This window comes from Medicago sativa, chromosome 2, assembly GCF_051527215.1.
Source record: "Medicago sativa cultivar Bolivia chromosome 2, Bolivia_mono, whole genome shotgun sequence".
Taxonomy (NCBI): Eukaryota; Viridiplantae; Streptophyta; class Magnoliopsida; order Fabales; family Fabaceae; genus Medicago; species Medicago sativa.
Genome location: NC_140750.1, coordinates 4,017,067 through 4,044,508, shown reverse-complemented (window position 1 = coordinate 4,044,508; position 27,442 = coordinate 4,017,067). Strand labels below are relative to the sequence as shown.

The following is a 27,442-nucleotide window of genomic DNA, read 5'->3' as shown; positions in this document are numbered from 1 at the left end:
GTGGGGTAGAGTGTTGAATGAAAAAAACCATTGGAGAGGTTAAAGTTGAATGAGTGTTGAATTAAGAGAGAGAAGATGATGTGGAGTGTTGGGAATTGAAAAAGTGGGTGTTGAAGGGTGTTTAATGTTGGTGACCATTGTAAATGGTCTTATTTCACTTCTGCAATATTTCAGTTTTAAATTCCATTTATAGGAATCCCTTTGCCAACAGTCTCATTTTTATTATATTTAATTAAAATTTTAAAATATTGACATTTAATGTCAATTTTCTTTGAATGGACTAACTTAATTTCTTTTTCTTTTTAAAGAAAGAAAGAAGGGATAACTTAATTTCTATCAGCTAGATTATCTGTTATTTACCATATGTAATTGTTTTGTCAAACATATAACGAAAATATGTATTGACTTTGTCAAAAAAAAATGTATTGACTTCATATACTAAATGTCATTATTCAATAAATTTTCAAAATCTATAGATCCATTATTTTCGAGGGGAAAATCTATAGATTCATTTGACAAGGACATGAAAGATGTTGATAAAAATAGGATGTGAAAAAAAATTAAGAAAGGGAAGTCTTGAGTGTATTTTGATCCAATAAGAGAAGTTAGGTCAGATCCATAATACATTTCAGTTCTCTTTGAATTTGCGAGGAAATTGACTTACAATACACTTTGTGATTATTAAAATAAGGTGAAGTTTATTTGAAATTTAGTGAGTATATTTGTTTCAGATGGTTATCTTTTTTTTTGGTTTCAGATGGTTATCTGATAGCCCCCTTCCTTAGTTCTCTTTTAAATTAAGAGTATATATAAAAATAAATCAACAATTAATCCATATTTGTCGGGTTTTGACCTATCATTACGTCCGACCTAACAATTTCGGTATTTTTTTTTCACAATTAAGAGTTGTGGACAACCATTCATTGATATTATTAAGGAAAATACTTACATGCGAGTTTTGATAACATTGATGACTTTAGTATATTTAGTTGATAAATGAATGTTAAAATAAATCATTTTAATGAGAAAGAATGATTGGTTAGAAAAAAAAATATAGAGATAAATTTATGAGTTAAATATGTTTTTAGTCCTTACATTTTACGCCCCTTTGAAGAATAGTCCCTACATTTCATTAAATGTTTTTAAAATCCTCACATTTTATCTCCGTTATCAAAATTAGTCTCTGCTGTTAATTCTTTCACAGAATGCTGATGTGGCGATTAATGGATCCCAATTATTTTAAATTTAAATATATTTTCGTCCCTACATTTTGCGTGACTTTGAAGAATAATCCTTACATTTTAATAAATGTTTTTAAAATCTCTAAAATAATTATTTCGTTCCTCACAAAAAAAAAAAAAAAACAAATTATTACGTTAAATGTTTTTTAAGCTGAGATGGAGAAAAATATAGAGAAATGAATTAACCGCTAGAAATGAAAAAAGTTGACGTCATGCTTAGGACCTGGTTGAGTTGAGGTGGAAACAGTCAAAGGACCCACAAAACAAGCACGCCTACAACAGCGAAAGGGACCTCTTCATCCTACTAGTACTATGAGTCAAAAACAGTAGAAGAATAAAGGGTTGACTTGTTTTTATTTTTTAATCTTCACACTTACCCATTCATTTTATTTGCAGCTGCCTTCACCTTTGTACATGCATGTGTAAAAAAATATTCTTAAATACAATAGTACAGATTATGAAAGAGAATTTTGTTTATGTGATTGAGGAGTAAATACTAAATACGTTTTGAATATTGTTTTCGTCAATTTTTTTTAATATTGTAACAAATACTATCTCTGGTCACTATTATAAGCAAAACTCCACTTTTTAGATACATTGAATAATTAATGTATATAAGCTACAATAAAGACTAGATACATTAATTATTCAATGTATCTAAAAAAGTAGAGTTTTGCTTGTAATAGTGACCGGAGGGAGTATATAAACTTAGGGTCTTGTTAACGAATGTCTCCGGGGCACTCTTTAAACATTCTAAATTTAGTAATTATTCTCTTAAAAAGTTAATTATTACAATTTCAAATGCATTCAATACACAACTTTTCATTAAAAAGTTACTCCCTCTGGTCCTATATATAAGAAAATTTTCAAAAAAAATGTTGGTCCTATTTATAAGAAAATATCACAACTTTTAAGGTGTAGTTATTGCTTAAAAGATTTTCTACCCCTTATTTAATGTTTGTCTTTTTAATAGTATTAGTGAGTGTATTTAATGCTACACAATTTTTTATGAGTGTATATTTGTAAAAATATTCAAAAAGTTACACTAATTAATGAGTGTATTGGTTTTGATGTTTTTTGGTTTTTCTTCCTATATTAAGGACCGGAGGGAGTACACCCTCCAGTCACTAATATAAGCAAAAATTCATTTTTTTAGATACATTCATTTAATGATGTATGTGGTCTTTATTATATGTCACATACATCATTAATTGAATATATATAAAAAAGTGATTTTTGCTTATATTAGTGACCGGAGGGTGTACTATTTAAAGTGCTTAAAGAGTGCCCCGGAGCACTCGTTAACATTTCCCATAAAAACTTAATATAGTAAATCTTTATTTCATAAACATCCATTCATTCAAATCACTTAAAGATGTTATTTATACCAATAATTTAAGGGTCATGTTAACTTGTGCCCTAAGGGCACAAGTTAAGGAGGTTAAAATAGAATTAACAAATAAATTTTATATTTAAATGATAACTTTTGAAACTTTCAAAGCATTGAATGCACAAGTTTTAAGAAAAAATTTCTACATTTGGTTCCTTAACTTATGCCCCAAGGGCACAAGTTAACATTTCCCATAATTTAAATACACCAACATTGTAAAAACATTTTTACAAATGTATTCAAACAATATAATTTTTCTTAAGAGAACAATATACATTTATTTATTAGTTGTTAATAATATTTTTTTAATGACAAATATATATATAACGAAAAAGGGGAAAACACTCGGAGAAAGGTTTTAATAATATACTGACAAAATCATAATTAATTTGTACTATGTATAATGTACAATAAATATTTTTTTATTGACAAATATATATAACGAAAAAGGGGAAAACACTCGGAGAAAGGTTTTAATAATATATTGACAAAATCATAATTAATTTGTACTATGTGTAATGTACAATAAATATTGTATATTTTTTATAATCAAGAATACACTTTTTTTTGGGGGTGGAGGGGTAATTTCTTTTCGTATAGATAGTTATTTTATTGACGTCATGCTCTTGTAATATTGAGATGTGCATTGTACAAATTAAAAACAAAAATAGAACTATTATTATGAGAAATATTCATCTGTTTTATATATAAAGGGACGAGGGTCACGTGTTATGCAGGATGGCATAAGACACGTATCAGTATTAGAATGATGAGCTGCAATTCCATGATAACTTGGCCAGGTGAAGAATAAAAAGATCACAAAAATTTATTTAAATGCGACAAAAAGAAAGAGGGAAAACGATAAAGAAATGGGTAAATGAAAATTGAAAAGAAATTAAGAAACCAAAAATGGACACACGGATTTGTGGCCACGAGTAGACATAAAATAAAACTAGAACTAGAATTGGTAGAAGGCTTTTTCATTAGCACATGTGTTTTGTACACCTTGCTTTATTTGTTGATTTAATCAAAAGTGGAAGTGTTGTGTTGTGTTGTTGGTAAGCTTGTTGAGTCAACCCTAATGGATTGGTTCCTCTTACAAGACTCTAGATGATCTATGATCTATCCTACATGAAGTACGGACATTTCTCGAATTAAGCGTGTCTCGGTGTCGGACATGTATCGTGTCGGAAAGCGACACCACACCGACACTTATAATTACACTGAATTATGTAATTTTCTTAAATTATTATCGGTATCGACATTTCTATATCCGTGTCGTGTCCGATGTCTGTATCCGCAATTCATATCTTATCTTACTTTGCTTTGGCATTAGTTTATTCATTAATAATATAAGGTCTAATGATCTTTTAACCAATCCAACTAATGTAAGCAATTGGTTTCCAATTGATTTAAGGGTAAAATATAAACATAATTTAGGGTCTGTTTTTACTTGAAGCAATCTCTATCAGAATTGACTATCAAGTATGAAAGTCAGTCACGCCTTCATCTTTCACACGGTGATCTTTGCATTTCAAAGGGTGACAAGGGTCCTTTGATAATCATTGGTTTTGTGGACAAAACGAAATTCCACCAAATTAATCTGCCTTGGTGCGGTTGACATGGACAATTGACCCTCGTTGATTTATATGCATAAACATTCCTTTTGTCAACATTTGGTCCCACATAGTAAATTAAATACTAGACCAAGTTTTATATTCAAACCAATTCCAACATTAATCGTCTATCTCATGTAGTATTTGTTTTTCTTTTTAGAGAAAAAAACTCACAACATTTTATTGGATATCAATTTAAAGATTTATGGTAGAACATCAATGAAAATGTGAAGACTAACAAAGAATGGATCTTTTCAACTAAGGTATAAGTTGCATCATTTTTTTTGGCTGGGATTCGAACCCCGAACCTTGCATAATTTATGCACTGTCCCTACTAATTGAGCTAAGCTCACGAGGACGCATCATTCGATTGTCTTCAAGTGAACTCAACATAAGAGTTTATAAAATATAAATTACAACATTTTTTGTTTTCATCTAAAATAAGCACTGAATGTTGTTATGTCGTTCTGGCATTAATTGTAATAATCCACAACTTTTTCTACAACAAGCTCAAAATCGACATTATTGAGTTGTAGATTATGCACCTAGTTCATGGTGTAACAATCCCAACACTTCACCTACTTCTGTGGAGCAAAACGGAGTGGACCAAAGAGTTTTAGCAAGCATAAAACTCTCCCCATCATCACAAATACACATCACAAACCCCACACAATTCCAAATGACAAAGAAGGATGCGTCTATTTTGGACTCTTTTTAGAGGTATGTATTAGATGCACCCATAATATATTAATAAAATTTCATCTAAAACTTTTTGCTTTTTATCCTTTTAAGAGATTCATATTAGATGCACCATTTGGATATAAGAGATTTGGCATCATGTATCACATGAGTAAACAATAATTTTAATCGCTAAATATTGAGGTGGTGCACGATAGTAAATGAATGTATCAAAATTGCAAAAGCATGTTTAAGTATCTCTTTTGGTTGTAATGTTGGAATTAAAATTGTCTCATAAAAAACAAAATAGTAACTAGTTTAACAAAAAGACACTAAAAAAAATGTGTTTGCAACTTTGATACATTCAAAAAAACACTAAAAAACACTAAAAAAAAAATGTGTTTGCAACTTTGATACATTCAAATATTATAATGGCGGTCTCTCACACATTCAATGACTAAAACCAATGACCCATTGTCACATTTTACTGGTTAAAAGTCAAAACACCATTTTATTTAAATTTATGACATACCGTTTTCCTCACGCAACATACTTGTTCAAACAGGTCTAAATTTGAGTAGTTCATGGCTATAGGAAGTTGGGAATGGTTGAAGTTAATTGGGAATGATTTAGGGAGCAGAGGACAAGACCATTTTGACTATTAAGTAGTCAATTCTTTTTCTTTGTTGTTCTCTATTGGTATTACTAAGTGAAATCAAACACAACCAAAAAGTCAAAATACGATTAATTAATAATATTACGTGTTGTTTAAGTTAACAAGTGAAACCGTTTTATGATTCTGACAAGTTGATATTTTCCATTCAAGTACTAACTTCCATTGCCCCAAAAAAAGAAGGTAAAACTGCTCCAGCTATATATACTGATCTTAAGGTAGCTCTGTGTATAATTGTATAAGTTTATTAAATGGAATTCATGTGAAACAAAAACAACAAATATAAGAAGACGAATGAACTAGAAGTAAGTACTAAATGACGTGATCGAATGCTAATTATATTGTTTCAACAATTAGTTGACAAATTGATAGTAAACTGCTCTGACGCTAATAAAACAGGGTTTGGTTTCCTTAAAAAAAATTAAAGGTTTGGTTTCCTAATAAAATTATTTAGAGCTTACTATAATATTAGACATTTATGCTTTTTTAATGTGACATAAATATTTATACTATAAAAACAAGTAATTAATTACATGTTTGTCAACTGTTTTCAACTTATTTTAATATATAACTTCTTGAAACGAATTATTATAATATGAATAGACTTTCTTTAAGCAAACTATATATCCAAGAACCCCATAAGTCATGAAAAATGACAAACAAAGAGGATCAGGTTCCCCTAACACGGTTTAGTGTTGTATCAACATCTTTTTAATGTATTTTCTTTTTTAACCTAGACTACATGCTACCTCATGAGATAACATTTTTTTACAGACAAACCAAACATTTTTTTGCACCTGAAAAATTACAAACTTTTCACTTCACTATCTAACTTAATAAGCTTCTAGTTTGATTAGTCAACTACACAGGATAACAACTAATTACTTAAACCATTAAGCAATTGTGAAAGCATGTGAGAAGACATTCTCAATTTGTTTTTCTTTCTTTTTTCCATTTTATGTTTTTTTTGGTCAAGAGTGCAATCTTTTTGTATAACAACATCAACTAAGTAAACAAAAATTAAAAGGCGCATATTTGGGGTGCACCCCCAGAAATTTGGGTTGGCAACCCAGAAAGGTAGACAAAGCCAGCTAATTTCCAAAATGAGTAAACTTATCTCATATTTTTTTAGATTTGTTAAATATACTCCCTAGTTTTGGCTTTCTCACCCCTCCTTTCTTATGTAACCCATATAATTCGGCCCCATGCCTTTATTTGGTGAATTGGTGTCTAGCTCATCAATATTTGGTGTCTAGCTCTATCGTGGCATTCCATTTGATGACTCTTATGTTTTTGAATTTTGCTCTTTACCCTACACTTTTCACTCGCGTCCTGCAGCCATGCCAAAAATGTCCTTACATTAGTTAACTAACGCATGTGTAAATCAAACATGACTTAATTTTACACATGCGTGACTTCACTCACGGTAGTTTACATATCATATGGCTTTCTGTTCTCTTGCATAGAAGATCATCAGGAACTCAAAAGAGAATGGTGGCATTTAATATTGGCTCTGGCAACCACTATTGATCACGACTCAACACATGGACCCAATTCATGCTCATTAGATGCCTACATATCTAACTATGCTACAACTAGTATGAAACCCGTGCCATGCACGGGGAAAACTACGTCATTATATATATATATATATATATATATATATATATATATATATATATATATATATATATATATATATATATATATATATATATTAAATTCTGTTGATGGAAATTTATATATCTAAAAAGTTTATTCCAAACTATTTGAATATGTTTGTTCACATTGTCGAATGATAAGAGATCTTCAACACCAAAATTTAATAGTTTACTTTTGCCAACTTTCAACCTTCTTACACATCCTATCTACACATTAGTAATTCAAAAAATTAAAGTGTTTTTCAATATATTATATGTTGTTTAATAGAGTAAATTACACTCGCTTTCCCTATGAGAAATTTGAATTAGACTCTCCTCTCCTCTTATATTAAAATATACACTATATTTCATTGAAAAATAAAGTTTATACTTCATCTCCTATAAGATGTTTGAATTACAATTCTCTCACTTAATAATTAAATATGGATCACACTTTAGTCTATTTTAACATAAATAAATATTTTATTTTATAAACAAATATTGAACCACCATTCAAATAACATAAATAAATATTTTTATTAGATAAACTAATTTTCGCTCAAACAAAATTATATAAAATAATGTATATAAAATAATTTCTAACCTATATAAATTTCCAATGAAGAAAAAAGAAACCATGGAAAAAAAAAAAAATACGTTAATTCCTAAGGTGGTAAAATAATAACAAAAAGAAGAAGAAACATAGTATGATTTCTTATCCTGTCGCATCCAGTGGCGGATCTTGTCCAAAAAGTTAGGGGGAGCGACAAATACCAACTAAGATATATTTTTTTTATCATGACCTAGTTCAAATTGTAAATATTATTTATGTACTAATTTTAGAACAATAACCGAGAATTTATGTGCTATAAATCTAGATTTAGAAATAAGAACTAAGAATTGATTCGAACTCTCTCTTATATATTAGAAAGAATATTTGCTATTAGAAAAGTGTTCGGTCGCAAACACAAAAAGACTTTTTAATAAAATGACCTAGTAGCGAAGCATTTTTCTATGGTCATAAACATAAATGAACAATGTTTGGTCACAAACACAAAAAAAGTTTTTTCCCCAACATACTAAATCATTTTATTATTTTTTATTATTAGAGAAAGTCTTCTAATATATGTGTCAAAAACTGTTCATTCATGTTTGTGACCATTGTAGCATTCCTCTTTAAAAAAAAAAATGTCATAAAACAATAGATAAATAATTAAAGGTTTAAGGAAAAAAAAAAAAAAGCAATAGAGCAGCTTCCTAAAAACTAATTAAAAAGTAGAAGAAAGAGAACAGAAGAAGGGGAAAAAGCAACCGAGAAGCTTCCATCTCGGTTATTCCGATTCTCTTTTGTGTTGCTGCACATTGCAATCCAACATCATCCCAACATCAACAATCCATAGAGCAACTTTATTACACCGCAATCTAAGCGCCGATAGCTTATACGTTAAAAGGAAAGAGAGTTCAAGGAAGGAAAGGATTCGAAATTGAAAGGAATTGCCGTAGTGGGCAACTAATCTACAATGCCAAACACCTGCCCTTGTAATCCAAGGTAATAATTGTAAAATGCTCTTAATTATGTTCATCATCAGTTTTATTTCCAAACAATTTCACTCAATTTCATAAACAATATATCTACTCTGTGAGATATATGGCGATTAGAATAGCTTGCAGTTCAGCTTCCATCATATTTTAGTTAAATTTCTGACGTGGTTATCCATGTCGCAGTAGCAATAATTCCAGAATGTGTAACCCGGACCAACGTGATCATCCTTTCTCACAGGTTAGATTTAACTGTTAAACTTAATAATTTGGGGAATATGGTCGAATTAAGAGTCATAGACTTATCCAGAATGTTGTTGTGAATTACTATAATCATACAGTTTGAAGATACTTTTGTAAATAGTAATTAGTATAACACAGACTATATATGTAAATTGCAATAACTATAATAAAATTATATAACCATCCGCAATTGCCAATATCAACATAATTATAAAAACGTCAGAGTTGCGTATGAATGTTAAAATTGACTACAAAATGAAATTAGATATAACTTGCTGTATCCCTTGATCTGTAGATATTGCTTGTTTCCTGTGAAATCTTGAACCTACATGTCGTAGGTATATATATATATATATATATATATATATATATATATATATATATATATATATATATGTGAGTTGGATTTATGTGTGGGAAAACAATTTTCAATAAAACACACACTCAAACAACTGTAAGCATGTGGATTGTCTATATGATTTAGAATATAAACATACCTGCAGAATCAGTCAAACGTTGTCAAAAACCTCACGATAAACAACATTCTGAGTTGTAGTGCAGACTTTTTTGTCATCATCTAAAATCAAAATCTTGAGTCCCTTTCTTGTCTTGACCCGAGATAACGCCACATACAGTTGACCGTGAGTGAAAACAGGCTTCGGGAGATAAATACCTACATGAGACAGTGACTGGCCCTGACTCTTATTAATTGTCATTGCAAAACATAGCTGCAAAGGAAATTGTCTCCTGCTGAACTTAAAAGGCAACCCAGGATCACTTGGGATTAAGTTCATCCTTGCAAGTAAAATTTTATCCCCTATGTTTGTGCCTGTAAGCACTGTTGCAGATATAACATTTTTACCCAAACCTGTGATCAAGAGTCTAGTTCCATTGCATAATCCAGCGGATTGATCAATGTTCCTCATCAGCATGACAGGCACACCAACCTTAAGTACCAACCTATGGTTTGGAATTCCTGAACATTTAATTTCATTCAGAAACTCAGTAGTGAACCATCCACCTTCAACTTCAGTGTCTTCATCCGAATGACACACGGAGTCACTACTCAGATACTCTACTTCATCACCAGGAATTTGTGAAATAATCAACTCATTTACCTCTTGTACAGCATCAAGAGTAGGAGCAAGTATCGCTCTCTCATTAAAATAATCTTGTGTTTCCATATTCTTTAGTATCTCAGGATATGCAAAATTGATCAATGTTTGTAACGGTGTCTCACTGTCCTGTATCAACATATCAGATGGAATGTCAATGTCACTCTGACCATACTCGTTAGAAACTCTATCACCATCACCTATCTTAAGCAGCCATTCGCCAAAATTTTTGATATCCTCCTGCGCTGAATCTCCAGAGTTACACTGTAGCCTCATGTTCTTCGTGAGCCTCAAAACCTTGCATGTGTCCCATATCTTTGAAGAATTTACAGCAGACGAAACAATATCCTCCCTATTTGCTTTTCTGATCACTGGCAAAATTTGTCTGAAATCACCACCTAAAACCACCACTTTACCACCAAACGGTTTGTCCTTGTTGTTTTCATCTTGAATGCTCATAATGTCCCGCAAAGTACGATCCAAAGCTTCGAAACAAAACCTGTTCATCATCGGAGCTTCGTCCCATATGATAAGCTTGGTATGCAGCAGCAATTTTGCTCTTGGGCTTTGTTTATCTATATTGCAAGAGGAAGCCTCATGAATTACCAAAGGAATTGAAAACGTTGAATGAGCAGTTCGACCTCTAGGCAACAATAATGAAGCAATTCCGCTTGAAGCTACATTCAAAACAATGAACTTCTGTGATCGTAAACCTGCTGATAAAGTCTTCCACAAAAATGTTTTTCCAGTACCACCATATCCATAAACAAAAAAGAGACCACCGGATCCTCCGACGACAGAAGACATGATCTCGTTGTAAACCTCTTTCTGTTCTCCTGTTAACTTATCCATCAAATCTGCATGAGTTTTTTCCAATTCTCCTGTATCATACTGCAGCTCTTCCGCAATTAGCCTATTATCGAATTCGTTCATGTCTGACACTACTGGAAACGGCATGGTCTTAAATTCGGATAAAGACCTCCCACTTGAACACAATAAATTTTCCAATTCAATCAAACATAGGTTTTTTAACTCAGCATCAGAGATTTGTAGGTCTGCACATGTAATTATTAATTAATGACTAATATTTTATTACAACTATACAGAATATTTAAACAAAAAAAATAATCATTAACAAATATTAATAATATACCTGGAATATTTAATTCTCTCCTCTTGTTATATAGAATATCATCAGACAAAAGCCTCCATGTGGATTCCCAAACAATATCTGGTTTTGACATTGTATGCATCATTAATAACGAAACAAACAGCCTTCGTAATTGAAATGCAGATGCTGTCTCACTGCCTTCCTTGATTCCGTCTATGAACTCCCTGTCATCAGCGAGTAGTCCCATCTCATAACATGCTTCATGGAAAGAACCCTTTACTATCCCATTCACGGTTTTTATACTTTCATAGCTAGTACACCCTCTTTGAACGGTTAATAAAATTCTCATATAATATAACTCGCCAACACCAGGTGGAATGTACTGAAGCCTCCCAATACTATATCCTTTTTTTCGTGGAAGCCACATCCTATCATCGCGATGGTAAGTGAACTTAGTAGGAAATTCAGCATATGTCAAATTCCTACCCTCAGGGAACTTTCGGTTTGCTTCAAACCATGCAAGAAACATTGTGTCGGCCTCTTCATTCTTCTTAACAACATCTGTAAGAGGATCATAATCATGGAAGCAGACAGACTGTTCATTTTCGAGGTGAAATTTCAACTTAAATACGGGCGGCCATTTATGATGAATATCAAATTTAAATATCCGCCAAATTGCTTCACATGGGGATACGTATCTACAGTCGTAATATTGCTTGATTTCATCGACCACCTTATCTTTGGCATTGTCATTGTCATCTTCTCCGTTTGAAATTTCCAAAGTAGCTTTATCCGGACCTTTGTTGACATATTTAAAAAGATATTTGATGGAGTTGGACTTGTTACAGTACTCTACGTTGACATGTCCACCATAACGCATCAGAAGATGCGGATTGTAAGGTACTACATTCCTGTTGTCCAATTCAACACCGTGTTTAGTAATGTGAATTCCACTAACACGACGTCTATATCTTGGATAACCTTCTTGATCAATCATGGTAGTAGGTGTGTAAGGCTTTGGATAGAACTTTGAGCATCGCTTATCTGTCATGCAAGGAGAATTGATGTTGGCAGGACCACATGGGCCATGAATCATGTATTTGGCAACGGCCTCCGACAACTTTGGATACAATCTCGAGTCAGGCAACTCTGCAGTTATGACATTGTCAATGTCCGCTCCGGTTTTCAGCTTTGCATCACCGTTTAACCATAACAAAATGTGGGCATGCGGTAGACCTCTCTTTTGAAACTCAACGGTGTACATTACTGAAACGAATTGAAATATTGGGTTAACAGTCATTGTTATTAAATAACATATATTAAAGTAATTCTAAAAATAAAATTTTACTTGCCTGCGTCAACCTTTCCAAACAGTTCTCCTTTCCTCAAATCATCCATTAGTTGATCCAACTTAATTTTAAAGACACGACAGACTATATCGGGTCTATCACATGCTTTCAAATTTCGGGCTTTCACAAAATCCTGAATTTCTCTCCAGTTTGAATTGCATGTAATTGTTATGAACAGATCAGGATAACCATAACGCTTACACACAGCCATTGCATCCTGGCAATTGTTGAACATATATCTCATACCTCCGGTAAATGAACCTGGTAGAATTACTCTTCGTCCAATAGACGATGCGTTAGTTTCGCCCCGGGTAACTGCATCTTGAAGACCGTGTAGGATGTCACATCTAATAGTCTCTTGGTTTGCTCTAATATAAGATAACCTTTGAGATTCAATCATCGTATACGTATCAACTGAATATTGTTGAAACAATCTCTGAGAGTTAACTATATTGCCAAACTCAACACTTCTCTCCTGGATTCGAAAAGCAATAAACTCCCTCATTGCTACCCTGGTTCGAGTACGGTCTGGATTGGCTTCCTCCTTTTGACTTATTTTAATATTTTCAGAGAAACCATCTTCACCGTAAGGGAAGATCAAAGGATATTGTAATGGAATAAAGGAAGTATGTGTCTCATGAAGTCTTTCCAAATGACCTGATTCCTTTCTGACGATAATATCTCTTCCATATTCTATACTGTCAGTATCTCCGACAATTAGAGCTGCCACCTCATCAACTTCTGGTATGTTGTGCATCCTAGCATCCTTTGAACGATTTCTCAACAACCTCAAACAAAAATCTGATGTTACATTTTGTTCAACTAAATCACGAACTTTTCTGAAATTCTTTGCGAGACGATTATGTCTATCAATCATTTGCGTCAAGTCTTGAATAAGTGTGTCGTCAAAGTTTTTTTCACCATCAGATCTGCATGCAACCAAAACTAATGTCAAGTTCTGTAATATAGAATTTAATTAAATTAAAACTCATAAGTAGAAAATTCCTAACCCGAAGTTGCTAACTCTGTTTAACAATTCGTTACTCGTGTCATATATGTAAAGTTGGGCAAACTTTGGCCTATGTCCTTGTTGAGGCAACAAACTCCCAATACGGTGATAATTCTGTCCACTAATGATGAATTGTGGCGGGCCACCTCCGTCATTTATGCATCTCTCCACCTTCCCCCCCATAGAAGTAAATGAAAACATGCTATTATATGCTCTTATGTTGTCCTTGAAATGGCTACTTCTGTGATCACTTCCATTAATCAAATTCAAGAGTAGGTCAGGTGGTTTTTTCAACAATGGTAATTGTACTTTTCCCTTCATACAACACAAAGAAGATTCTGGCCGTAATGCATTCTTGGTTTCTTCATGCCTCTCGTCAAAAAATAGAACTGCTTTACAGTGACGACAAACACCATCTGGATTGCCAATATCAAGACATGTTGTAAAATGTATTTGAATAAGAATATTAACACTTGTAGAAAAAAAAACAAAAAGACAATGTTACGTATTACTTCAATGATAATTATGTATTTATAACACTCACGCTCTTTCTCTGCCTTGTCGTAAAGTATATTCTGTGACACATGGAGTTCCTCTTCAGAGTCTAAATATGCCAATAGTAATTGAGTTATTGAATATCATGATAAATATTTGCAAAAAAATACCTACAACATTGTTGAATTGCAATATTAAATTTAATGAGAAAATAGCCAATAGTCAATTGAGTGTGTTCAATTACCAGATGCAAAGGGTGGTTCCTCATCTTCATCTGAGACAAAGTTAATTTGCACTCGTAAATTTTGAAATGACCCCATGAACCTGTTTGATCTTGACACATGTCTTTGCGGTCTTTCCCGGGCTGACTGATCTGTGACCTCGCAAAAAGGAGTGTCACTTGTTTGATTTCTAGAAGTGTCCCTGATACCTTGTATAAGTACTTTATAATATATGAATGGTCAATTTAGGTTGAAAATAGTTTTTAGAATAACATCGTCAAAAATAAATATTGATGTACAAAACTTTCATGAAAAAATTGGCATATATATTGCTATTTAACATTTTATTACCTGATCCTGAAGAAGATGCATTGTTGTGGTCCATGGTGATCCCACTGTGTGGTGTAATCATGCCATCTGAGATATTAATAGTAGTTGTGATATTTAGTTATCTAAAAGATAAAATTTGTGTACTCTGATATTAAAATATATATTTAAGAATGTAATTTTATGATTCAACATATAAGTTCTGTGATAGTACAAACCTTGTATAGATCCAGTTGGCAAAGAATTTCTAGCTGTCATGACATTCTTTCCTTTGTCTGTCACTCCGGAACTATGACGTGTATTCATATTTGCTAATATTGGTGTTTCAATACTCATCCTTTCATGACCTGCTATTCAACCAAAATGTTATTGTATGCAGGTCAATACTCAATTGAAATCGACATAAGATAACCAATATTGTACTCATGTATCCATATACATGGAAATAAGAATATACCTAAGGTTCCTGCTTTGCCATGCATACGCTTTTGTTGTAGAATGTTCTTCCGATTTTCTCGTGCAATTCTAGCTATTGATGCAGAATAACCATTGATTTAAAAACTGACATGAAAAAATTGACATCTATATTACGATTTAACATTTTATCACCTGATCTTGAAGAAGGTGCATTAGTGTGAACCATGGTGATCCCACTGTTTGGTGTAATCATGCCATCTGAGATATAAACATTAGGAATGGTAGTTATGTGCTTAAAAGATGAAATCCGTGTGCTTTGATATTAATATATAAGGTAAAGAATGTGATATGAGGATTTAATAAATAAGTTTTGTGATAGTACAAACCTTGTACAGATGCAGTTGTCGAAAAATTCCTAGCTGTCATGACATTCTTTCCTTTGTTTGTCACTCCTGCATTATGAGGTGTGACCATATTTGCTAATATTGGTGTATCAATACTCATCCTCTCATGACCGGCTATTCAAGCAAAGAGTTATTGTATACAGGTCAATACTCAATGTAAATCGACATAAGATAACCAATATTGTATTCATGTATCCATATACTGGAAATAAGCATATACCTAACATTCCTGATTTGCCATGAATACGCTTTTGTTGCAGAATTTTCTTTCGATTTGCTCGTGCAATTCTAGTTGCTGATGCAGCATAATTATGAGAAATCCGGCCATCTTAACAGAAACCGAGTAAAATTTTAATAGTCATATATAGGTGACCTCATAAAAGACACTATTCATAAACATCATAGTTGTCCTTGAATTATACCGCATGATTGTTGTGCCGATAATTTTGCAACACTTGAAGCACCATTTGATACGTGTGTATATGCTTTATTTGGATCTTTGTTCTCATCTGTACATGAGTAGTCCATTGATTATTTTCTTCGTTATAATAGCGTAAAAACATCTGACTAAAATCTTAATTTTTATCAGCTAGATTGATACCTGACAATGATGCTTGTCTTTTTTTAGATCTCTGCCGCATAATTTCCATTCTATTTGAACGGGCTATTTTAGCCAAAAATTGGTTTTGGTTACTCTGTAACTGTTGACGCTTCAATTCATGAACATCTGTGGTTGTCTTTTGAAATTGGGTGTTTCCTACATGTATTCAAAGTCATATAATGGCGTGAAAATAATATATTTAATATTAGGTTTGTGTGTGTGACTAAAGGAAAAAATCGGTTCAAAATAATATATGTATACCACTCGATAATTGTCCCAACGGTTTTCTAACATTATAGCAATGATCAGAAGCATCTGAAGAGGATTCCTGTAAACATACACTTTTATCATCCTGTGAATCTGTAAAAACATATTACAGCAGAACCATTAAGACGTTAACATACAGTGATGAGTACATCACAATATATATGTCTATACAAATCCAGATTTTTATATTATACTACCTAATAAGTGTATCCACAAATATAAACCCATATAATTCAATATTGCATAAGACATATACTAAAAGTTAAATTCATAATACCTGATTTTCTTTTTTTTGACAAATTATGCTCTTTGATGATTCTACTATTGTTATTTGAACATAATTTAGACTGATTAAGTGCTTTCATCCTGCAAACAATAATGAAATGCAAAAAGGGATGCAACAATGGATTGTAGATACCACAAAAATATATGTTACACGAAATTGCAAATAAATATAGGACAGTCCAGGGTTCATCTTATAATATAATAAATGTCACCATTCCTTGATTACAATACAACTTGTTGCTGACCTTATACTACTCTGTTGTAGATTCAATATTGTTTAAATTTTGAAGAGGTACACATTGCACAGTAGGAGCTCTATGTAACAGAGGTGAGAGTCACTCTTATTTTTATTTTTAATGAATCACCTTTTTTTGTAACTGATTACAAAAGTCATAATAAAAAAAAAAACTGATATTAAATTTGGAACTTATTTTGTATTTTAAAGAGTATATTAATGTCTTGATTGATTTTTTGGGTCACTGATTACAAAAGTCAAGCTAAAATAAATTGATACTAAATTAATGTCTCGATTAGTGCTTTAAAGATTTATGTTGTATCACATAATTTTTTTCCTTCCTGATTTATATGAAGACCATACTCCTTTGAAATTGTAAAGTAATGACTTAATTGATAATGAAAGCAATTTACATGAAATAATTTTACTTCCTCAATTAGTTGGAAATATTGATAAGTATTTGAAATCATAAATTAATTTTCAGTTGTCAACGCAAGATTCATACCAACTTTTTTTGATTTAGCACCATATTAATTTTTTTTTAAAAACTAAATTTTTCCATCTAAATAGACACCATGAGTATCGAAGGTGAGACTTTGTTTTAGTAGTATATTCTAATCAACCTTTAATATTCCTATATGAAAATTGTTTTGTCTCCTGATTCTTCAAAATTAAAATTTTGGAAAATTAGTCGCATGGCTGCAATGACTGTGAAAATTAATCAACGTTGTTTTATTTTTTTTGAAGGACGTGAATATTAATTAACGTTGTTTACATATATTTGTTACCACTACATTTATTTACATGATACATAATAATTATAATTTTAATTTTTTTTAGTAAATATAATTATAATAATTAATAATGTATTATTTACACTGCTCAGTTATACGTTTTGACGGAACAACTTGACAAACTTGCAGGATTCATCTCAGAATATGGATAACCTATCGAGTGTAGGTACGTCATCAATTTAATGTCTTACACTATTTAATTGTCGATATTTGAATCAACAACACTCTAATTACATGAATAATTAACACAATTATTATACCTGTAAACTTATTAATTTCAAACATAATTTCTTTAATTATATTACAGGAGGATGATAAATTTTTTGTATAGTTTGGTAATATTGTCGCACAAAAAAATATAGAACAAAACACAAAATATGTATAATAAAACACTGAAACTTTAATTTTGTTTCCGTTTACATGAACAACACACGTAATTTGGAATCAAAAGACACTTTGCAAGAAATATGACATAAGATTCACCAGAGTGAGACGTCTGCAATTATTGACACAAAAAACAACATCTAACATAAACCATGAACAGAGACTCCATAACCAACACTTGTAACATCCACTTCAATCCCTTTCAAGCTTGACAATTTTCTTCTCCACATAAGATTCAGGCATGTGATCTTCAACATCTGAAAACGGGAAAGGCCTTTTCACATCTGGACCAATTTCCTTAGGCTCATTAGCAGCACTTACTGCAACAACAGCTGCAACCTTTTCAACTCCTTGAACATCATTCACAAAATCCTTATCACCCTGGTAGTCCTTGTTTTCAGCGCTTTTGTCAACCTTGTTCGCATCAGCTTGAGCAAGATCGGAAGATAAGACCTATGAATAAGTATACATTTTTAGCTCTGTGTTTGTAGTTAATATATGAAAATTATATGGAAATAAAAAACTATAATGATATTGATTACATACCAAACCTACAGAATGATGACGTCTGAAATATGCAATGAGTTCATAATCGTCATTGACTTTTGAAATTGGATAACATTTCTCACCATCGACTCCAGTACCAACCTTGGTGAAAATCATAAATAAGTAGGATTTTCCAATCATCTTCAATATTTCATCTGGGACATACGTAGTCACTCCAGCCTACATGATAAATGTTTAAAAAAAATTAAATTTAATAATGTTGTAAAATATACTTTTTATTGTATAAAAACTATAAGTTGCCAAGGACATTCTCAAATATACATTTCCACTGGATTCAAGCATTTTACTGCACGACATCCCAAAAAACTCAGCAGCAACATTATCATGCATTATAAATGTAGCTGATCCTGTGCTATCACTCACGCGAAATTTGATGCTATACCTATAAATAGCGAATCACAAATTATATATAACATATAATATATAATTTATTCACCATTAACAGAAACAACTGCAAAACTGTGAAATAAAAAGCCTACCTCGGAGTAACCATTAAAACATGCTTATTACACCTTTCACAATAATAGATAGGGCTATCAGGAATCACTTTTTGATTGCACACACAAGACAGGTACCACCAACCCTCATCGGTGCCACTTAGCTCAACAGTGGCGAATACGACAGACATTGATTCCTGAATAAGTTAAAGAATACGAATTATACAGTGCGCGCGCAAAGACGTATATAAATACAGCCCAATCAAATTTTAAATAGAATGAATAATTGCGTTTGACAATTACCACTGTATTCTTTTTAATAGCAGATACATTGGTTACTGCTGTTGAGTACACCCACTGATCTAAATTATGAAACCAAGTATTTTCACTACTTTCATATATAGCCTTGTATGGTGAAAAAGTTTTGTCCAACATCCTACAAATGGGAGATAAATTATTTTATATTTTGGTAAAAAGATAAATCTTCAATTTGAATTGATCAGAAAAATAGTATAAAAATAAGAATATATACAAACGAAACCTTTGCTTCAAGTCTACAGCAGCATCGAAATTTGGATTGAACATAATCTTGGTATAATGACCGAAATTCTGAACAGTGGGTATGCCTGTATACACCCTAATTTATTAGAACGAATTGTAAAATATAGATTTTTATTTTAAAAAATTTGTAAAATACCTTTCCACAATTTGATCTTGCCGAGAAAAAGCGCCACACACGCATTGTCAGAAGATCCGGATAGCAAAAAATCGCTCAAGTCATCCACAAAATGGCCATGGAGAATACACTTAAATCGATAACTAAATAAACCACAAATATCAATGAATATTGTCGTGTTACAATTTATACAAAATAAATATTTCTTCATTTTACATTGTCAAAGAATAAAAATACCCATTATTTGCCAAATCCATGGAAACAATCCTGGTCATAATACCATCAATGACATATTCATCTTCAACATCAACCTTCGCAAGGACTCCAATCACATCTAAAAAATTCAGACAGACTTATGTACATAGATATGGAAATTCAAAATAATATCTCTAACCTTATATGATTATATTTTAAATTTGTTTTCAAAAGCAAGCTAAAACTCACCAACCAAAACCTCAGATTTGTAATTGTTTGAAAGGAAAACTGAAGGATGGGCGAAAAAATACGAATTATAAGGCACAATTCCATGGTCAACTGGTCTGATTTTTGTCTTATCGGTAAAGTAGATACAATATTTGTGCGAGGTCGTCATGACCTCTTGGATCTCATTTTTACCAACTCGGAATTTATACATTATGTAAACTCCTTCTTCTCTCAAAGAATGACCAAATTCCTTGATCAGTTCGCTTCCAAGGATCGCATGAATTTTGTGGCCCTACGTACGAAAACAATACAAAAACATAAATATAACATATCAATCATATCTAAATTATGATAATTTAACAGTATCATGATATAAAATCTGAAGAACTCACATAGTTATCCATCAGAACCAAATGGATAGTTGATGGTCTATTGGAATATTTCGAATCAACTGAGTTCCACAACCTAACAACTCTTGCAAAAAAACACCATTTACTTTTGGTGTCATTAATGGAAATGACTGAATCATAGCTGGGAGCCATTCGTGTGAAGACGGACTTAAGCGTTGAATGATTGGTGTACAGTATGGGCGATATTGGAGTCAATTTATAGGGTGAATGATAAGCTATGACTACACATGCGTTTCACAAATCCCCTTTTTTTTTGGTATAATCTCAAATTGGTTTTTTTTTTTTTGACAAAAGTAATCTCAAATTGTTTTTCTTCAGCGTGACAAATCAAAAAATCTCTACTATTTAATTATATCAATAAAATAAAATTATGGGCTGAAATAAAATCTTCGTTGAAAATTTTCAATGACATTAATTTAGGCGTGTAATCTGAAATTAATACCATAAAAAAAAAAGATTCGCGTTATTTGAGAATAAAAGAGAATTGTCTTCATTTTTTCAATCATATCTCTGCTTTAGTCAATACAGGAAAACTGCCAATGATAATAATGGTTTCGATTAAATTACTTTTAGTAAAAAAATTGTGGTATCAAATATGTCTGTTTAAGCACGATGTATTCCGTTAATGAATACATGAATTATAAAGTCTCAATAGACAATCAACATTTATGGTAGGAAGAATTAATTTAATTTATTTAATAATATTGGAGTCATTTATGTCAATGTGTGACTGTACGATGAAATAATCACATAGAGAATCATATCATTTATGTCATTTATTCTCTTTAAAATAATGAAAATCAACTCATTTAAGTATGCTTAGAAGGTCTTACAGCTGGGATACACACCATTTAAGAATAAAAAAAGTGAGTCCTTGATGAAAACGTAATAAGCCTGATATTATTTTTGACTAATTCATTGTGTGAAACACTAACCCAACAGTGGGCTAATGTGCCGGTTACAAAAACAAAAAACCAATAACTTTCCTTCATTCCAAGCTAATAACATATCATAGTAAATTATAAGAAAAAAAAAATAAAACATCATAGTAAATATTTATTTAAAATAACAAATACAAATGCAGTCTACATTAACCTATGTAACTCATACTTCTTTTATCTTAGTTCTTCTTTGGCACTCCTTGTGCTTGATAGACTAAAGTTTGATTAATATATTTCATCTTAGCTTCTTAAAAAAAACAAAAAAAATCAATGATGTGTGTATTTCATTCTTAATATAAATACTATTAAACAAAACGATGAATGTTGGACAAATACATCTCTGCTTTTGGCAATACAGCAAAATTGCCAAGGGTAATTCCCTTTTTATGAAGATATGAGTAGCATGAATAATACACTTTTAATAAAGAAATTATGGTATCAAATACGTCCAATTAAAAACATGGTTTCCTGGTAGTGAATACATGAAGCATATAGTTTTAATAGACCATCAACATTTTTCCCTTTTTTTTTGTGAGGAGGACATTTATCTTTATGAACACCGTATAAATTATAATAGAATGTTTGTCTTGTTTCAGGTCCTTTGTACGAAAACGATTGAATGCATCATCGCAAAATTGAGGCCTACTCATATATGATCATGAAATCATATGCTGATATACTCAGTTAGTTTACGTGAAAAGTATGTTAAAGCCATGCAATCTACCCCCCTTCAACTTGAATTATTGAAATATTATTTATGACATATTGATTACCAAATGTATTTTACTTTTGATAAAAAGATATGTAAATGCTTGCAGACTATTTATTATTTACTTATCTATCCAGCTTACGTCGAAATTCATAGTCAAGGTGTTGAAAGTTGAAAATAAAGATGCGAACATCTCAGTCTGCATCGTGGAACTGAAAGGTAACTTGCAAGTTTATGAATCACATTCACTCTCTTCAATATTAATGTAATACACAGTGTCTATAACCAAACCTTGTTTATACAAATTCAGATCTCACCAACAAAGTAATGGAGTTGTTCAATGAAAACAAAAGTAGACATTTCAACACAGCTTGGATGTACATGCTTGTGTTATATTGATAAAGGTATGGTTCACTTTTACTTTTTCATGTTTTTTTTTTTTTAATTTTGTAATATATTGGCTTTCATTCCATATCATAACTATTTCCCAAACTAATACACAGAGATATGCTTCGGATACGAAACTAACGATAATCATTGAGATAAGATAAAATGTCTTAATAAACAAACTCTTGTAAACAAACGAAATTTGAACCTAAAAAACTCTCAAAACACCACAAATAAGATTGATAAACGAAAACAAAAACAAACACAAACACAAATCATTGTCCGACATTGTCGATAACTTCAGCCTAAGAAATAGATTTACTCTATAGAATGATGGTGTTTGAAAGATTGTATCAGCACATCATCTTCACTGATTTTTGTAACTCGATAACAGATATTAGCACCATCTCTTCCACGGAGATTTGTAACAACCATGAACAGATACCAGTTTCCAACCATATTCTGAACTTGCTCAGGGACTTGTCCATTAAGTGCACCCTGAATAATACAAAACAATTGCAAAATAATTAATATTAGCATATTAATTAAATAAAAAGTTCCTAAAAAAATTGAACTGCAACATATACATTCGTTGTAATACCTCTCCAGCTAGTTCTAGCATGTTTTTGCATGACATTCCAAAAAACTTAGACGCCAATAGATCATCCATAACAATCGTAATTGATCCTGTGTTGTCCCTCACACGGATCCTGATCATATACCTATGAAAATAATATTGATTTCATATATTAGTCCTATATTTTTTTTTTAAAAAAAAAAAAATCGATAGAACTAAATATATTTTTAAAAATTACCTTGGAATGGCGGTTAAAATATGCCTCTGACACCTCGGACAGTAAAAATAGCCTCTATCAGGAGTCACTCTTTGACGACACACACAGGATAAATACCACCAATCAAAGTCAGGCTCGATTACTTCAACACTGGCCAATAAGAGGGACACTGATTCCTGTAACAGATATATATGGTAAGTGTATTGTATACAAACTAAATAATTTAAGGGTATAGGTTGTGAGAATTACCATTCCGCAGTTACGCAAGCCATATACAGTAGATCTTGCTGTAGAGAGTACCCACCAATCAAAGATATGCAATTTTGGTGGAGCTGAGGGATGCAAATGTTTACATGGAGCAAATGTTGTGCCTGACATCCTGTTTCATTTTAAACTACATTAATTATTGAACTACATAAGGTGTATTATGACTGAATATAAATATACAAATGCGAATAACAAAAATTTAATACCTTTGTTTTAGATTTACCGCAGCATTGAAATTTGGATTGAATAGCATCTTGGTATATTGTTCCAAATGATGAACAGTAGGTTCACCTGAGTTTTGTAAATGTTAGACAACTTTTTAAACAGTGATATAAAATTTAATCTTATCCACTATTTGTCAATACCTTTCCAAGACTTAATCCTCCCAAAAATCATTGCAACACATGCATTGTTCGACGATCCGGACATTAAAAATTCACTCAGTTCATCCACAAACCGGCTATGCAGAATACACTTAAAACGGTAGCTAAATAAAACAGAAAGATTAATAAAATATGTGTGTAAATTTGATTCAGTATTTTTCTTTAAGTTCATCGCATAATAGAGATATAAATAATGAAAAAACAAACCCATTATTGACCAATTCCATAGACACAGTCTTCCTCACTTCACCATCAATCATACAGTCATCTCCAACTTGAACTTTATCTAGCATTCCAACCACGTCTAAAAAATTCACACATGCAAATCTTGATTAACACACTAATCAATGCAAATCTAGAATTTTCTTATAATTTCAGGGAAACTTACCAACCAAAACTTCAGATCTGTAATTCCTTGAGAGGAATTCAGCAGGATGGGTGAAAACATATGAGTATATAGGTACCAACTCATTCTCGACTGCCTTGATCTTCGTATCGCTTGTGAAATTCAGAAAATATTCGTGGCTTGTTGTCTTCAGTTCCAGTTGATTAAGCGTTACATAAAAATTATACATTATGTAAACTCCTCCTTCTTTGACTGATTGTTGAAATTTGGTAATTAGTTCCCCACCAATAGTTGCATCTATTTTATGGCCCTTCATATAAAAAAACAAATAATAAAAACAATCATAAAACATATATCCTCTCAAAAAATCATATAACATATATAAAGCAGAACTATATTAATGTTGTAATTAGAAACTATCTTGAAAACTTACATAGCAGTCCATTAAAACCAAATCAATGGACAATGGCAATGGCGAAATCTGTGTATCTATTGATTCTGACAACCTAATCACTCTTGCCATAAAACACCATTCACTTTTCTGGTTGTTAATTTCAAGAATGGAATCGTAGTTAGGAGCCATTAATCAAATTTGTATTGAAGTGGAAAACACAATCAGCACTGCATATTTTAGGGTCTATGGTGGATGATATATATATATATATATATATATATAGAGAGAGAGAGAGAGAGAGAGAGAGAGAGAGAAACATATTTTTTAGGGTCAAAGAATCGTTATTAAATCAGTAATAACTGGTACATTCTTAAAATGTCAACTTTTTTTTTTATCAAAAAGAGGACTAAAACCACGGTATATTATTGTCTTAGGTTTTGATAAAACATGTGAATGTGTAATATGAAAGTAAGAATTACCAATAAATTAATTAATTGCAAATTAATTATCGTTGGTCAAAATATAGTATAAAATGGGCAATTTGAGAACGTTTTCCATTCTAATTGGTTATAGACACTCAATTAGTTATGTTGTAATTAAATGCTAATTTTATTGTCACTGATTAAATTGTCATAAGAGAGAAGGAATTTTATATAATACTCCCTCTGTTGTTGTATGTAAGCCCCCTTTGTTTTTTCTTATTTTTAAGAAAAGCTGTTTTTGTAATTTATGTGTCTATTTTATTGGTTAATATTACCAAATTGTTTTTTATTTGTATGTGTATTAAATTTGACTTTTCATATTTCAAAGATATTTAGTAGTATTAAGTAGGAGTATGTTTAGAAAAAAATAATAAATGCATCTAGTAATTTGAAAAGGAGTTTACATTTAAGAACAAAAATAAAGTCAAATAGGTGCTATTAGATATAGGGACGGAGGGAGTACTATAATTTTAATGTTAGTTTTAACGGAGTCTTTTCCGTTAATTGCGATCATATGATTATACAATCATATAGAAAATCATATAATTTAATCATTATCAAGAAGGGTCATTAGGTTCGTATACACACCATTTAAATATATTACAAATTAATAGTATAGATATTTTATCAATAGTATAGATATCTTGGTGTCAACTATCCGATTTATATGGAGAATCAACCAAATCAAGTTTTTTTTAGAAGGGTTATTAAGGTTCCTATATACACCATTTAAAAAATAAAAAATAATAGTATAGTATTTTTAGGTTATAACTATCCGATTTACAGATGTAATAAACCACAATAATTCAAAGTTTGATTGTTAGGTATGTAAATAAAATCGGTGGTATGAATTATTCCAAGTATTGGGATCATTTCGTACCAAGAAAGTATTAGTTTCTCTTAATTTTGATTTGACATTTCTAATAAAAAAATTGGCTCGAATATTACGATTGACTAAGAAGACTATTTCCATTTCTCAATGGTCGAAGAGGAGTAATATTTGTACAACTATTTGTGACAACTTGTATGCGAGTATGGGAGAGGAAAATGTCAATAGGTTGTGATTAAATATTAAACAAAAATTTATGTGTCTATTTTATTGGTTAATATTACCAAATTGTTTTTTATTTGTATGTGTATTAAATTTGACTTTTCATATTTCAAAGATATTTAGTAGTATTAAGTAGGAGTATGTTTAGAAAAAAATAATAAATGCATCTAGTAATTTGAAAAGGAGTTTACATTTAAGAACAAAAATAAAGTCAAATGGGTGCTATTAGATATAGGGACGGAGGGAGTACTATAATTTTAATGTTAGTTTTAACGGAGTCTTTTCCGTTAATTGCGATCATATGATTAAACAATCATATAGAAAATCATATAATTTAATCATTATCAAGAAGGGTCATTAGGTTCGTATACACACCATTTAAATATTACAAATTAATAGTATAGATATTTTATCAATAGTATAGATATCTTGGTGTCAACTATCCGATTTATATGGAGAATCAACCAAATCAAGTTTTTTTTAGAAGGGTTATTAAGGTTCCTATATACACCATTTAAAAAATAAAAAATAATAGTATAGTATTTTTAGGTTATAACTATCCGATTTACAGATGCAATAAACCACAATAACTCAAAGTTTGATTGTTAGGTATGTAAATAAAATCGGTGGTATAAATTATTCCAAGTATTGGGATCATTTCGTACCAAGAAAGTATTAGTTTCTCTTAATTTCGATTTGACATTTCTAATAAAAAAATTGGCTCGAATATTACGATTGACTAAGAAGACTATTTCCATTTCTCAATGGCCGAAGAGGAGTAATATTTGTACAACTATTTGTGACAACTTGTATGCGAGTATGGGAGAGGAAAATGTCAATAGGTTGTGATTAAATATTAAACAAACATTTCCTCTCATAGTTTAATATGTTCAAAGGAGTTTCACCTCGCGCAAATGTTCTAATTATATTATGTACATGGTTACTAATTAAATTGTCGTTGTGTATGCTTATTCTAATTGAGTCATTTTGGCTAACATACTAATTCAATGGTGTCATTTTAATACTCATTTAAATTTGTATTTCGCAACAAAAAAGAGAGATATTCCGCTTTGCAGAGAATGGTCCTTAAGGTTTTTATACACACCGTTTAGTTTTTATTTAGAATGAGAGTATTAATTTC

At 31.2% G+C, this 27,442-nt stretch overlaps 2 protein-coding genes and 1 pseudogene across 2 annotated transcripts; all 3 read right to left on the bottom strand.

Annotated features, from left to right (window-relative positions):
* Positions 1 to 9,524: 9,524 nt before the first annotated feature.
* On the bottom strand, positions 9,525 to 13,487 carry LOC146943754 (uncharacterized). Its single transcript, XM_085748773.1, has 3 exons — positions 12,599 to 13,487; positions 11,289 to 12,512; positions 9,525 to 11,190 (listed from the first exon to the last, which is right to left on the bottom strand). The coding sequence occupies exons 1-3, from the start codon at positions 13,470 to 13,472 to the stop codon at positions 9,530 to 9,532; spliced, it is 3,759 nt and encodes a 1,252-aa protein (XP_085604899.1). The 5' UTR covers positions 13,473 to 13,487; the 3' UTR covers positions 9,525 to 9,529.
* A 4,315-nt stretch (positions 13,488 to 17,802) lies between these two features.
* On the bottom strand, positions 17,803 to 20,679 carry LOC146943753 (uncharacterized; annotated as a pseudogene).
* A 2,223-nt stretch (positions 20,680 to 22,902) lies between these two features.
* LOC146943752 (uncharacterized) lies at positions 22,903 to 24,957 on the bottom strand. The gene is made up of 9 exons (XM_085747735.1): positions 24,808 to 24,957; positions 24,417 to 24,684; positions 24,236 to 24,332; positions 24,011 to 24,132; positions 23,852 to 23,936; positions 23,628 to 23,757; positions 23,400 to 23,554; positions 23,186 to 23,294; positions 22,903 to 23,082 (listed from the first exon to the last, which is right to left on the bottom strand). The coding sequence occupies exons 1-9, from the start codon at positions 24,955 to 24,957 to the stop codon at positions 22,903 to 22,905; spliced, it is 1,296 nt and encodes a 431-aa protein (XP_085603861.1).
* Positions 24,958 to 27,442: the final 2,485 nt, after the last annotated feature.